The sequence below is a fragment of the Scomber japonicus genome, chromosome 24 (assembly GCF_027409825.1).
Source record: "Scomber japonicus isolate fScoJap1 chromosome 24, fScoJap1.pri, whole genome shotgun sequence".
In the NCBI taxonomy this organism is placed as follows: domain Eukaryota; kingdom Metazoa; phylum Chordata; class Actinopteri; order Scombriformes; family Scombridae; genus Scomber; species Scomber japonicus.
In genome coordinates, this window is record NC_070601.1 from 16,750,485 (window position 1) to 16,765,074 (window position 14,590).

General features: G+C 37.2%; 1 protein-coding gene across 1 annotated transcript in view; it reads left to right on the forward strand.

Annotated features, from left to right (window-relative positions):
* The first annotated feature begins 436 nt into the window (after positions 1-436).
* Positions 437-14,590, forward strand: part of pudp (pseudouridine 5'-phosphatase) — a 51,939-nt gene continuing 37,785 nt past the window's right edge. Inside the window, exons 1-3 of the mRNA XM_053314334.1 lie at positions 437-511; positions 1,284-1,502; positions 5,325-5,554. Coding sequence (XP_053170309.1) covers positions 442-511; positions 1,284-1,502; positions 5,325-5,554 — 519 coding nt within the window. The 5' untranslated portion in view covers positions 437-441. The remainder of the gene's footprint in view (positions 512-1,283; positions 1,503-5,324; positions 5,555-14,590) is intronic.

Below are 14,590 nucleotides of genomic sequence, written 5' to 3' on the forward strand. Positions count from 1 at the left end.
ACACACACACACACACACACAGTTTGACACCATATTCATTGTTGTCTATCAAACGTTTTGGGTTTTATGTAAATGCCAACACTAGCAGTTATTATTATTATTATTATTAATATTTGTTTGAGTGTTTTGCATTAAGCATGTACTATTCAACTATTTCAACTTGTTTTAGACTATACATGTCAAAGGACTTCATTTCCCAGCAGCCATTGCTTTCAGGACGATTATAAAGTGTCCCTGAACAAGCTGTCGCTTCGTTTCAGGCAAAAATGTTTAATTCACTATCAGTTTTATCGAACAGGTTTTGTAAAGCGTGTGTATCATATTTAGTGTGAACACTCTCTCATAATAAGAGCTATAGCTTTATGCCAGAGTGTATATGTGTGTTAGTTTTTATATTCCCCTCTTCCGGTTTATTCAACGCGGAACTAAACTGAGTCAAACATGCCTGTGTCAAGCAGCTCCTACAAACCTGTGAGCCATGTCATTTTCGACATGGATGGATTATTATTAGGTCTTGAACACTTTATATTTTATACGTTGTAGTATTTTTATATAAATGTGCACCAACGCTAAAGCTAAGTCAACGGAGAAACTCATTCACTTTGTCACTCCTGTGATCATGCACGGTGAATGGTTGCATGCCAAACTCCATAGGAAAAAATACAAATTTGACTTTCTTCGCATATGAATGAAACAACTTAACATTTTGAACATGATTTAGTAAAATGTATTAAACATTATAATCGGCGTATATCTGATTAACCAGTATGCGCTACAAACATTATAACAACTTAAATATTGCTTACTGGTTGACGTTGAGTTGAAGTGACTCTGCTAATGTTTAATGTGGAGACTGGTTGCGGCGGTGACCCACTTCTAAAGGTTCCCTTTTAAACTCAATGTAACATTCCTTATTGATTATACATGCCGATTTGCCGATATACCGCTAAACCCATCCTCTAAAAATTACCTTATTTTTTTAATGGGCTTTGGCTTGGTAGCACCTTGTTAAACAAGAGCAAGAATATGACTCAATGAAGGTTTAAACCTTAATTGTTTAATATCTAAACGTCATTTTAGTTTAGGTGTTAGAATAGTTAAAGAATCATCATCATCACTAGTTCAAATCAGTATAGTGCTACTGCCATCTGTTTGAGTCCCCTCTGTTCATTTACAGGCTATAATGACTTAGTGGCAGTGTACCAGAGGTTCCATTGATGTCTAATCATAAATTATTTATTATTTACAGCTATTAATTTCTTTCTGTATTTCCTCATTTTCAGACACAGAGCGGCTGTACACTGTGTCCTTCCAGGAAATATGTGACAGGTTTGGAAAACAGTACACATGGGAAGTGAAGTCAAAAGTGATGGGTTTAAAGGCTTTGGATGCTTCCCAAATTATCCGGGACACTCTGGAGCTTCCCATGACAGCAGAGGAACTCCTCGCTGAAAGCAGACAAATACAGGAAAGGATATTTCCCTCTGCTCAACTCATGCCAGGTACGCCTCATTTACCATCTTTTATCAGTGTCATATTTAAAGGCTAATACAAAACAGTCCAGACAGTAAAATTCAACTGGTTTGTTGTCAGCTGTGAGGTGAGTAGTCCATCGTAGCGCCTGTGTGGGCTGCTGTCCTCTTTATTCTACGTGTAGGAGTGTGCTGCTTCTGCCATTTTTTTGTGTGTGCACTGTTAGAACATTTGTGCACGCCATCTGCAACACTTTGTTCTAATAGCTGCAACAATTATTTTCTGATTAATGAGGAGATTATTCTGTAATAGGTCCACAATAATGACCAATACACGTGTCTCTGTTGTGACAAATAGATGTTGACAACAAGTGTCAGATGTACATGATGAAGCATGTCATCATATCTGAGTCTTTTCTTTACTTATCATCATAAAAAGCTCCTGTCTGTAGAAATGGGTTCAGAAAAGAAAGCACATCTTATAAATATGTCCATTAGTGTTATGTAAGTATGGTGATTGAGCAGGTGCATCATACATTAATGCCCAGATTTGATCTACCAATGTCATAATAACATCATTGAATTATAATGGAGAGCGTCACAACAAAGACAAGAACACCTTGATGGTCAGGGTTGGCTTAGCAGAGCCATTAGGGTTGATGTTCATTATATAATCGGCTCCTTCGCAAAAGTGCATGGAAGCAGTTGTTCTTTTATTGTGTGCAGTTGTTCAGCAGCAGTGCACATTAATCAGGCACATAGTAAAACATGAATGTGGGTATTTAGGCTGTTTGGATCTTCCTGGTACAACATTATAGGACAAAGTCAATGACATCACAGGAAACGATTGGTAGATCTATCACAGCAATGACGTTATTGACTTATCGTACAATAACGTAATTATCAGCATCATCATATCTATATATGGATCATATCATATGATACATGGATGTGATCATGATCATTTGACCTTAGTATTGCCACACTTCACATTAGCAGCTAAGAGGCTATTCATGTCACATTGGCTAAACAAGTATTGTCCTCCATTCCTCACTGTGTACGTCCTGAGTGGAGACTGTAGAAGAATTAAAGGTTAATAACTCTGTCCCCAAACATAATGACAGTCTCCAATCCCAACCCCCCTTGCATTATTATGCTATTATATTATCATTATATCAGTGGTATAAAATGATCTTCAAATGACAATAATATTGTTTATCGCGATTATTTCTGAGACAATATATTGTCCAACTAAAGAGGTTATCATGACAGGTCTAACCATTGGGAAAGCTTGCATTTTTTCCAATAATATAATGAATTCATTCAATTAAATTAATCATGAAAGATTTTCAGCCACCTGTGGGTAAAATGATTAGCTACTGTTCATTTTACTCTCAGACTGCAAGTCTAACACGTTTAACCAGACTCAACATTTATGGTGTATTACTTTGTAGCAGGAAACTGAATTCAAGTCACCTGAATGCTGGCATAGTTAATTGATGATTATTCTATTTAGTTAGTAGACGATGGCTGAAACAATATTAATTAAATTCCTGTGTGAAATATTGCATCTGCTCTTTTTTCCCCTGAAGGATAATAAATAATTGAAGGACAATTTCATAAAGGTGTAATGATTTTTTTATGATGTTGCAGAGGTGGTCTTTGACTCAGGCTGTTAAATACCAGTGGAGCACTAGAGCAGGTTCATTTCCCATGATGGCCAACAGTGAATAGTAACAACCTGTGATTAACTATCCAGATTATAACTGCAATGATTAGTTAATCAATCAATGACTTGATCAACATAAAATAAATTGCCAAAAAATGATCTGATTCCAGCTTCTGAAATGTGAATATTTTCTGGTTTCTTTAGGCCTCTATGACAGTATACTGATTTGGTTTGTGGACAAAACAAGATATTTTCAGGATATGACGTTGTGTTTTTGGAAACAGTGATCCACATTAGACCTGTCATGATAACTACTTTTGTTAGATGATATATAGACTGTACTTATATAGCGCTTTTTTAGTCGTTATGACCATTCAAAGCACATTTACATTACATGTCACATTCACCCATTCACACACATTCATACACTGATGACAGGAGCTACCACACAGTGTACCAACCTGCTCATCAGGAAGAAACGGGTTCCCTTTCAGTTCCCTTTACGGTAACCATTCATACGCACTCATCCACCGTTGGCGCAGCAACAGGAGCAATTTGAGGTTAAGTGTCTTGCCCAAGGAAACATTGACATGTGGACTGGAGGAATCAAAACCGTAAATTTTCCACTTGGTGGCCACATCCGTCTCAGAAATAATCACGATAAATTATATTATTGTCATTTGAAGATAATTTTATACCACTGATATAATGATAATATAATAGTATAATAATGCAAGGGGGGGTTGGGATTGGAGACTGTCATTATGTTTGGGGACAGAGTTATTAACCTTTAATTCTTCTACAGTCTCCACTCAGGATGTACACAGTGAGGAATGGAGGACAATACTTGTTTAGCCAATGTGACATGAATAGCCTCTTAGGTGCTAATGTGAAGTATGGCAATACTGAGGTCAAAAAATGATCAAGATCATGTCCATGTATCATATGATAAGTTCATATATAGATATGATGATGCTGATAATTACGTTACTGCACGATAAGTTGATACTGTAATTATTGTGATAGGCCTAATTAGGGCTGGGCGATTATGGCAAAAGTGATTAATCAAACTTTTAACCTTGATTACGATTAATGAAGGATTATCTCCACCCTTAATGAACAATGATGTATTTTCACAGTTTCTTTAGTTTAGTATTTTCACACATGAGTATCTTTAGGGAATGAAAATAAAGGTGTTTTAAGGTGTGACGCTGTGGTTAATGTCTAGTTTACTTGATTAGAACTATGTAAAGATCATGGTTTGGGTTCAAATGATCACTGGAGACAAGTTTTCATATTCCTTAAAGATATGAAACCTTTGCTGTCATGGCAACAGTGAACACCACCATTAATTGATATGATCAAGATTAAGTCGTTTCTAAATGTCGGTTTCGATTATTTTTCAATTAATTGCCCAGCCCTAGCCCTAATCCACATTTTTCTCCATTTTCCAACTTGTTATTGCTCAAAAACTAATCGATCAATCAAGAAAAGAATCAACAGATTAATCAATACTGAAATAATCTTTAGTTGCAGGCCTAATCGAGACATTTCAAGATACTTAGTCTTAACAGCTAGTGTAATATCTTCACATCATATAGTGGAAAACTTTACATTTTGGTTTGTTTGTTCACCTTACTTCACATTCTTTGCTGCCTCCACTATTCATGGCTTTTAAAGCATTTAGTGGATGTGTAGCATTCATATCTCAGGACACATGGGATAGGAATCTTGTAGTGGTTCTGCAAGGTTGCTGTTAGAGAACCTGGAACAGAACGGCTTTAATTCAGCTTTAATTGCCCGTTGTGACATATTTCATTTAGAAATGTAGCAAGGTGGAGCCATTGTATGTACATGCAGTAAAACATCTTTGGTAAAGAGCAGCACTGCCAACACTTTGCTGAAGACCTACAGATGGTTTCAGTGTCCATCTTCGTCACCTAACATTAAAGTTAAAGGACTGTCCTCCTTGAGCGGATTTTTATTACAGGTTTTATGGACTGTTAGACTTGATGCTGTAGAGTAAAATCCTCCCACAATTCTGCTGAGCTATCAAAATAAAAAAAACAAAACAAATAAAAACATATTCACAAGCTGGGAAGAAGCTCCATATCAACAGGCTTTGTGAAGTGACGGACTGATATATTGTTCTAATGTCAGATCTCATTGTTTATGCACTAAAGGTGTGGAGAAGCTGATAAACCATCTTCAGAAACACAGCATCCCCATAGCGGTGGCGACCAGCTCGGCTGGCGTCACCTTCAATTTGAAGACAAGCCAACACAAAGCCTTCTTCTCTGGGTTCGACCACATTGTTCTGGGAGACGATCCTGACGTGAAGAACAGCAAACCCCAACCTGACTCCTTCCTGGTCTGTGCCAGCAGATTCAAACCTCCAGCCTCCCCACAGACTGTAAGTATCACTGACTTAAGACATTTTAAGGTCAGGTCAATCCACTTCCTCAGTGTTCTTTGAAGTGTACTGATATTTAAATCAGAGTATCTGCAGGTGTGGAAAAGTTTTAAGAAGCACTCAATTCAGTTCCCTCATGTATAGGGCTTAGAATGTATTAAAAGTCTTAAATTTACAAAAGCCCTAAATATTTCTTTTTTTCCTGCAGTAGGCTGTAATGTAAAGTTCTGGAGTGTTTTGTACCTCATTGTGTGCTGTTGGGAGTCATTCTACATCTATAAAGAGGGTTTGTTTTTTGACAGTGGAGTGTACACAGGAAGCTGTTTAAACATTTTTTAAGAGTTTCAGTCAGCACCACTAGACCTGTAGTAAACACTAGCTATAATGCTTATCCACTCACAATGGACAAGTGTTGATTTAACCCAAAAAACTAAGTACAGTCATCACCACTGTCATTAAATTGTGTGATCATTTTTACTTTATGCTTTATAAACAGTCAAACCAGACCAGGACAACAGGTCTGATAAAGTGCTGCCATTCAAATATTTGAAATGGTTTTGACATATACGAGTTTCTGATAATCATCAACATATTTTCCTCTTGATCTTAAATGTAGTTAAAATACTTCATAATTTCTGCCTTTTTTAACTCAGAATTGAAGTTTAGTATCATTTAAATGAACCGATATTGACCATCATTTACAAAAATAAGTGTAAAGTTGAAATGAAGTTGGCTAAAAAGATCTAACACACAGAATTGGGTGATCATTTATACGTTATGCTTATTAACAGTCAAACCAGTTAAAATTGACCTGGGGGTCAACATAAGTTTCATGGTTGAAATTAATAATTTTTCATCGATTATTCCATCCATCCATTTTCTGCTACTTATGGTCATGTATATCTTTATTAATTATTGTTATATACTGCTAGTAAGCACTGGAATGATTTCCAAATATCATATCTTTTTTTTAAACCAGCGTCAGTCTGCTTAATGCACTGAAACAAACAAGATTGATGAGCCGACTGTCAGTTATCTGTCTGTTTGGCGCTCGCCAATTCTCCTCTGGTCTCATCCACTCATTACTGTACTCTCTACCAACCTGTAATGGCTGGTGGAGTATCTACCCAAATGTGTGAAAACTCAGTGAAGGTTTCTTTAAGGCAGAGACATAGCATTACAAGTCAGCAGTGTGTATTTAGCTGCTTGTATGTCAGCCAATGGCTTTTTATTTGCAGCTAATGTGTTCCATTTGCAGTAATGCAGCCACTCTGTGCACTGACAGACACACACTTCTACTGTGACACTTTAATCAAAAGTGGTGAGCGTTCAGGGTTCATGGAGCTGTTTAAGATATATTTTCAGGCACTCTGGAAGCCTTGCGCAGTGTTGAGTCAGTCTAAAATAGCTGCCAAATATCTCACTAAAAGAACCAAATAACAGTATGAGGCCTGACCTACTTCCACAAAAACACACAATATAGACCACATGAAAAAAAGGATTGCATTATGCTAATTTGAACAAATCTGCTGTTGATCATTGCATGGTGCACTACTTCTTAATTGAATATATAATTTAATGACATGCTTTTTTAAAAAAAATACAATTTCATTTAATTTCTCGGTCATGTACAATTCTGCAGAGTTTTTAGGAATATACTGCATGTGATTCACATTGTCACCTGTAGCTCAGTCATTGAGGTTTTAGGGAGATATTTTTTTTAAAAAGCAGTAAGCTGTAGCTGGCAGAGGTAATGTTTCTGTGTATATCTAGACTCTGGGTGGGAGTGTTGTTTTTCTTTTTTACCGTGAAGCTTTTTATGTGAGTGCATGGTTACAATAAAAAGTGAATCTTAATACTGTGAATATAAACTAAATTCTGTACACCGTGTATTGAGATGGAAGGGGTCAGAAATGTTGTGACACATCTCAAACCCTGGACGAATACAGTCAAAACAGTATATGCCTTGATATATACCACAGGGAAGTTATTGTAATTGGATGGGCTGACCCCTAACATGGTTATATATGTATATATTTTACATTAAGTATGTAAGGGAGTGTATGAAAACTATTCATGTGTTGGGGACCGTTAGACATTAGTTGTTTGAAGTATTAGTTAGTTGTCTATGAAGTATTGATCACTGTTCCCCTGAGCTCATCCTCAGAAGTCTTTATTGTGTCCCAGGCAACAATCCACAACCCATAGATATTCATGTTAGGACTAAATAAAACAAAATATTCCTATTTGAGAAGCTGGAACCAGAGAATTTGAATTTTTTTTTCATATAAACAAATAGTCAACTATTAGAATAGTTGGCGATTAATTAAATGTTTGGTAACTAGTCGACTAATTGTTGCAGTTCCAATCAAATCAAATCAAAGTTCACACTTATAAAGCAAATTATACCAACTTAAAAATGTATTTGAAAATGCTTTTCCTGTATAGAAGGTGTGTGAATGCTGACCCGCTGAAATAAATCACAAAGCACTGGCAAAAATGTAGAAAACTGCAATTATTTTTTTTTTGAGACCTTGTAGCGCCACCTGCAGGTGTAATTGTATAAAATGCTATGGACTTCAGCATCCCCATCTAATATGTCACTTTATTAAGTTTTAATAAAAAATAACCATGTGGATTGCCAATATGTGGTCATAAATATCTGGAGTGACAGAAAAATGAAAAAACCCTCTCCTGCTCAGACCTTATTCTGACACTTCTCCCCCCAATCATTTCCATACAGTCACTAAAACACTTCTTTTTTCCAATGAAGAGGTTTTTATTCAAATGTAGTTCAGTGTAGAATCAGACCATGACCAGACCAGACCAGACCAGACCAGACTTTTCATGCCCTGTTCTAAGGCATTGCCGTCTAGCACATTAACATTTCCTATTGTTCAGGACAGCTGTGCATTAAGATTGAATTGCCAGTGTGACCTTGAAACATGAATCTTGAAAACATGTTTCTTATTAACATTTGCCACTTGCGTTACTCTTTAACAATTTCATGTTCGCTAGACACTCATTTCCTATCTGCCTATTTGTATGAATGTATTCATAAGCACTTGGAATGATGATGTTCACAATGTACAACTGAAGGAACAAATGATGACCATGATGCACTGTGTTGGTATGTGAATGTGAACCTGCAGAAACACTAAATAGAGAATGTTATTCAGCCACAGTGAATGGATTGGCTTCAATAAGCTGTTACCTTGACTTATATGGAACAAATACATCAAAAATACCACGTAACCATGTCGCATCCTCCACATGCTCTGCTAATGCCACTTACTTACGCCCCTTTTCAAACGATGTCACTGTCACTGCTCACATATTTCCATGTGTCCTTTACGTTGACATAGATGTTAACCAATACATCCACCAGGGGGCAGCGCAGAGTCACCTTTATGACAACAACAAACTCAAAAACAAACATGGCGACTGTGGAGGAGATATTGATAATGTATCTCTTGCATAAAAGATATGTTTAATGTTTCTAACCAACTCACACAACCTTTCCTCAAAAAATTCCGCCATTGTTATTTTATTCTTCGTGTCTCACTAGAGCTACGTATCGAGTAGTGACAGCAACACTGCCCCCTCATATCTGAGAGGCAGAGTAATGTGATATCCTGCTGGTTGGAGCACACTATCTATTGAAATCATCACCCTGGTCTACATATTGAAGTCAAATGCATCATTCTAGTGCACTCTGACAGCAACATTAAGAGGTTGTATATCTATAAAAAAAATGTTGTGCTCTAAATCATTTTGTACTTTAGTAATTTAACTGCTGGCTGTATAGGTATGAATGGTGATGACATGACACAGCAAAAAGGTCACATCCACAAAGCATGGTTAAGACATTTTACTAGTTCATAAATGTTCCAAACCAACAAAGACTTGTGCTCATATTTCAGCTCTGAAACAATGAAAGAAAAAGTGATTATCCAAGTTCGACATAAATACAAATACCTACATTGTTTCAAGTTTGCATTGTGTTTCTTCAAAGAACTAAACTAACTGTCTTTACTTATCAATAAAAGACTTGCAGATGTCTTAGAAGTGAATCAGGATTAGAGTTGATTTATTGTACAGATGGAAATAAGTAAAAAATTAAAAATGGTCATAAGAATTATAATTTATATACAATAAAATCTGAATTGCAATAAACACTATATGGTCCATGAACAGAGGCACTATGACCTGATAGGACATGTCAGCATTTACACACATACTACTATTCCCCATTGCCCAACACACAAGCCACACATTACCTGACTTGCAGGGCAAACGAAAATGTTAACGCTGACTTTCGTTCATTTTTGTGTGTGGGGAAGTTTATTTGTGCTGTTGAACGTAACCGCAGAAAATAAAGTTTTATTGATCTGATTCACTGGCTTTCTCAAAGCCAGCGCTCCCTCCTAAATTAGCTCGCTTGATGATCTGTAACTAACTCTGTACCCGCTGACTGACGGAGTAACTCTGTCAGTTGTGACAACGTAACTCAGTCATTTAACAATATAATACGCAGGAATGAAGACTGAACGGAACGGATAGTTATTTTAACGCAAAATAAGCTATATCTCGTTCGAAAATATAATGATTTATCTAAAAAACTCGATATACCGATCAGCCATAAAACAGCATGACGTTTATGAGAGTGTATAGACATGAGAGTATGGAGACTCAAATTATAAAAACTATATAATTAATGGGAAACACTGGTCATATTGGTGAACAAAGGAAAAGTGCATGCAAATTACAGTTATTCACACAAAGGTTGCATGTTTAAAGTAGTTTTAAGTAGCAATCTCAAAGATCTGTTATGTTCTCTTTGGCGACACCATGTGGTGATAAGCAGTTTTTTTATTCTTTTTGCACTGCTAGTACTGATAAATGACTCTTTTTGAGTTTATACTTGCAAAGTTTTTTGTTACAGTAATGTAACAAGTTTAGTTATGGTCAACTTGAGTACTTTACTGTTCTCTGCTGCACACAGCGGAGGAGGGAAGGAGGGGAATGGATAAAGTGCAACCTCAAACGACAGCAAAACGCAGTAGAGGCAGTTCGTCTATGTAATTTACCTAATTTATGGGCACTCATTTCATTTCAGCTCACTTTGAGAGTCTACTATGTTTTGCTGTTGTTTATAACTGTGCTACTTTGTCTCCTCTCCTCTGCTCTGTAGCAGCGCAGCACAGGAGAGACACTTACTGCACATGCAATAAAAGCTTGGAGAGTAAAAAGCCAATGAGAATAAGCTTTTAAAAAAATAATCTACTTTACACACAGGGGGATGAGTCTGTTGCGTTGGCTGTAGTGTTTTGAATGCATGACCGAGACCCTTTTTTATTTGAATGAATTGAGCCAAAATTCTCAAATGCATCAGTGTATAATGTTTTATTACCACAGAGAGTTGTCAGAAATAAATAGTTAAATGAATGAGATAAATACTTCTATCAGACAATAAGTGATCAAAGCATGAGTAAAGATCTGACCAAGCTTTGATAGATCTCAACACTCAGAGTTCAGTCAGGAATCAAGAGCTCAGTTTAACCTCCTGACATTACATTACATTTTGGGTTTCCTGGACCTTATACTTCGTTCTGCTTAAGTTTGACCTGTTGTCCTCATTCGTACACACGTTTTTGTGCCACCTAGTGGTAGTAAAAGTACACTACAGTGTAAAAATCTGTGTAAAAATGAGATGGCGGGCAACATTTAGTTTATTTATGCTTAATAACGTTTGTAGTTTGATTCAAATTTGACTAATCTTAGAGAAAACAAGCTACGACACTGCTAATCAAGACGTTTGAGGACATTGGGACTTTATTTTTAAATGCACACCAAACAAATGTTTGGGTCTCAAGAGGTTAATGGCAGTTTTAAGGTGGAAAGGTTGCTGCGAAACAGTTTTCCCCAACATCTATACAGTAACATCAAATGTTCATCATTCAAACAGGGTCGCTATCATTGATGTTATAAACCCTAACCTTAAAAAAGTGAGCGAAAATAGATAATGTTTAGATAATGTTTAGATAATGTAAAAAAACAAAACAAAAACAAGGTGCATCAAAAGGAATCATTGAAAAAGTGAGCAATGATGATATTTTCCTCATACTGCATTTGGACATTCATGGCCTAATTTAACAGGGAAATTTGAGGCCTCCAATAGATATATTCTTGCTCCTCTCCTCTCACTATAAAGGCTTTTTGCTGCAAATAGGTCTGCCTGTAGCACACAGCGCACCTGATTTTTTAATCTGGAGCCAGCCGTGGTTACGGCTGGCATTTTTCTTGATGAGATATGAAACTGCAGCTCAGAGGGGGGAATCGACAGAGTGTTCAGCGGAATAACGAATGATGATGCGTCACTCCCCGGCTCCCACTCCGTGATAGAGGAGAGGAGCGGGAGGAGGAGGAGGGGGTGAGAGGCAGAGACGTGAGACAGAATGAGAGAAAAAGAAGAAGAGGCAGAGCTAGAGGGAAGGAGGGAGGAGAAGAGGCGGTAAACAGAAGAAGCAGGCCCATGGTAATGGTAATAACACACATCCAATTGTCAGCTCTTCTTGGCCTAATCTTAACTCTAAGGGGAAACAGCTTTTAGTTACTTAGAGACACAAGAAACAGGCAGAAAGGCAGATGCATGTCACACATTTCATTTCACAAACACAGAACTAGACTTTCGGGTGCTAGGTACAGTTCACTGACTTTGTCGATTTCTTCAGAGGTATATTTTAGACAATTAGTCATGGTCAGTTGAGGTCAAGGAAGGGAATAAGTACCCTGAGTGTACTAGAGTTTACAATGTACAATTTATTACACATTGGACCAAAACAAAAGATGGTGGTAGATTGTAGCAGAGTGCAAAGTGCTCTAAAGAGAGAAAAGTAGACTTTTAATTAAAAATGGACACTCTGACCCTGCATCTAGACAGAAAGCGTAGCGTTAGCAGCGTGTTTAGCAGATCAACAGCGAGTGTCTACACAAGGAGGCGTTCAGGTACATGGTTAAGTGTAGGTCACCCACGTTTTGGAAGTGCTCAGAGCCCAAAAAAACACAATGACTGTAGCTAAGCACGTAAAATAAAGGAAATGATTCCACACGCAGGTCAAAGTCAGTTTGTCTCATCTATCTGGAGAGATTTCGGGAGCAATACTCTGAAGGGATGTGTTAAAGAAATGTTTCAGAAATGTCTCACTGCCTAATATGTTTTGACTAGTTTTTGTCTACAGCACAAATGAATGCAGTATCTACTTGTATGTATGATCAGTTCATTGTTGGCTTGGCCCTGCACATGAGCTTTGTTGATGATGATGATGAGTGAAATATATGAAATCGTCAGCTATAACAGGGTCGGTCTTTTGATGCCCATAATACCAGAACCGATATATAATTCAACTGATATTGGCCTATCACACATAGGCATGGGCCGGAATGAGAGTCTGACGGTATGATAACCTTATATCACGGTTTCACGGTATTATGATTACGGATAGAAAATGTGATATTTTGAAATGTTCTTATTTAAAACCAAAAAAAAAGAAAAAAATTCAATTGAACGGTCTTTTATTTTTAAACATATATAGAACATGATCGAACATTAGTAAATATGTATTTAAAATAAATAATAATAAAAAAATAATAAGTGCTGTCCTTTAACTGAGGCTAAACCTGCAACTCAAGTCACAACATAAATTAATTATTTTTTTGTGAAAAAAAAACCCAACACAAAATGCAAATAAATGCAATCACTTAACCTCTGTGGCTCAAGATCAGAACATAAATAATTGAAAAAAGTAAAAACACATCTAAGATAAATATAAATAAATAAATGCAGCAGGAGCTTAAAACTGAATCTCAACAGTTTTTGGAGACTTGCTCACTATCATATTGGATGTATTTCCTCCTTGCGCTGCTACTGTCCAGGACCTTCTTCCTCTGAGCCGCGGCCGTCTGTCTTTTTACGGTAGCCGAAGTATAAATACAGCCGACTTGGTCCGTTTAGACCGGGGGGGAAGTTCGGGGGGCTCACCTCCTTCAGCCATCATACAGCCTGCAGAGCTACCTGCTTGTAACAGCAACCGGAGGTGTGGGAGGAGTTGGACTTTACGCTGCAGCTGCACGCGACCTGAGCGACCTCCACTCTCTCTCTGACGAGACGTCACATTAAAAAAAAACCCACTCATACCGCAGGAACGGTGTGACGGAACGGTTTTGAAACCGTGACTTTTTCATACTGTGGTAAACCTTGAAACCGGTAACCGGCCCATGCCTAATCACACATATATCGGTATCTGTGTTTATGCTGTCTGATATTTTTTGAAAAATATATAGGCTGCATTTCTTTCCTAATTCAAGTTTAATATATACATATTCAATTCCTAGTGAAGTTTACTGTTTCAGTGCACTATTACATATCTTGTGTTTATGTATATATTCTGTATTATCAGCCGATAAATTGATATTGGGATTTTTCTATTGGATATTGGAGATTGGATGTTGGCACCAGAGGGTCAGAGCAGCTTCCTGAGGAATTATGTCCATATTGGATGATTCTGCATGATTTATGTCCATCACCAGTGTTCAGTACCAGCGCAGGAACTAATGAGCCTTTTATGTATGTAATATGCAAATCATTCAGTGCAAAGTTTGACTGAAGTCTGAATAAATATTGCTGGAGTACTCATACTTTATTATGTAATTACCTCATTATTGTGGGGCACCGCTTCTGTTTTAGTCAGGATTTGTTAGTGCCAGGAGGAGACACTAACCTTTGTATGTTTTAATCAATGAATCAGTCTCATAACCCTAAGCTCTTACTCCAGTCAGTGACTTGTCCACTACTCATTTTGATGAGTACTCACTATAAATGAAAATAAAGTAAAATCATGAAAAGAATTGCATGAAAAGTGTGCAACTCGAGGCTAACGGAGAATGTTAACGACACAAATACCCCACAGTTGACATGTTTCATCATTGTAGAAGTAATCTTGGCAGGTCCAGTGTAGTTTTGGTGTAGTCACCATC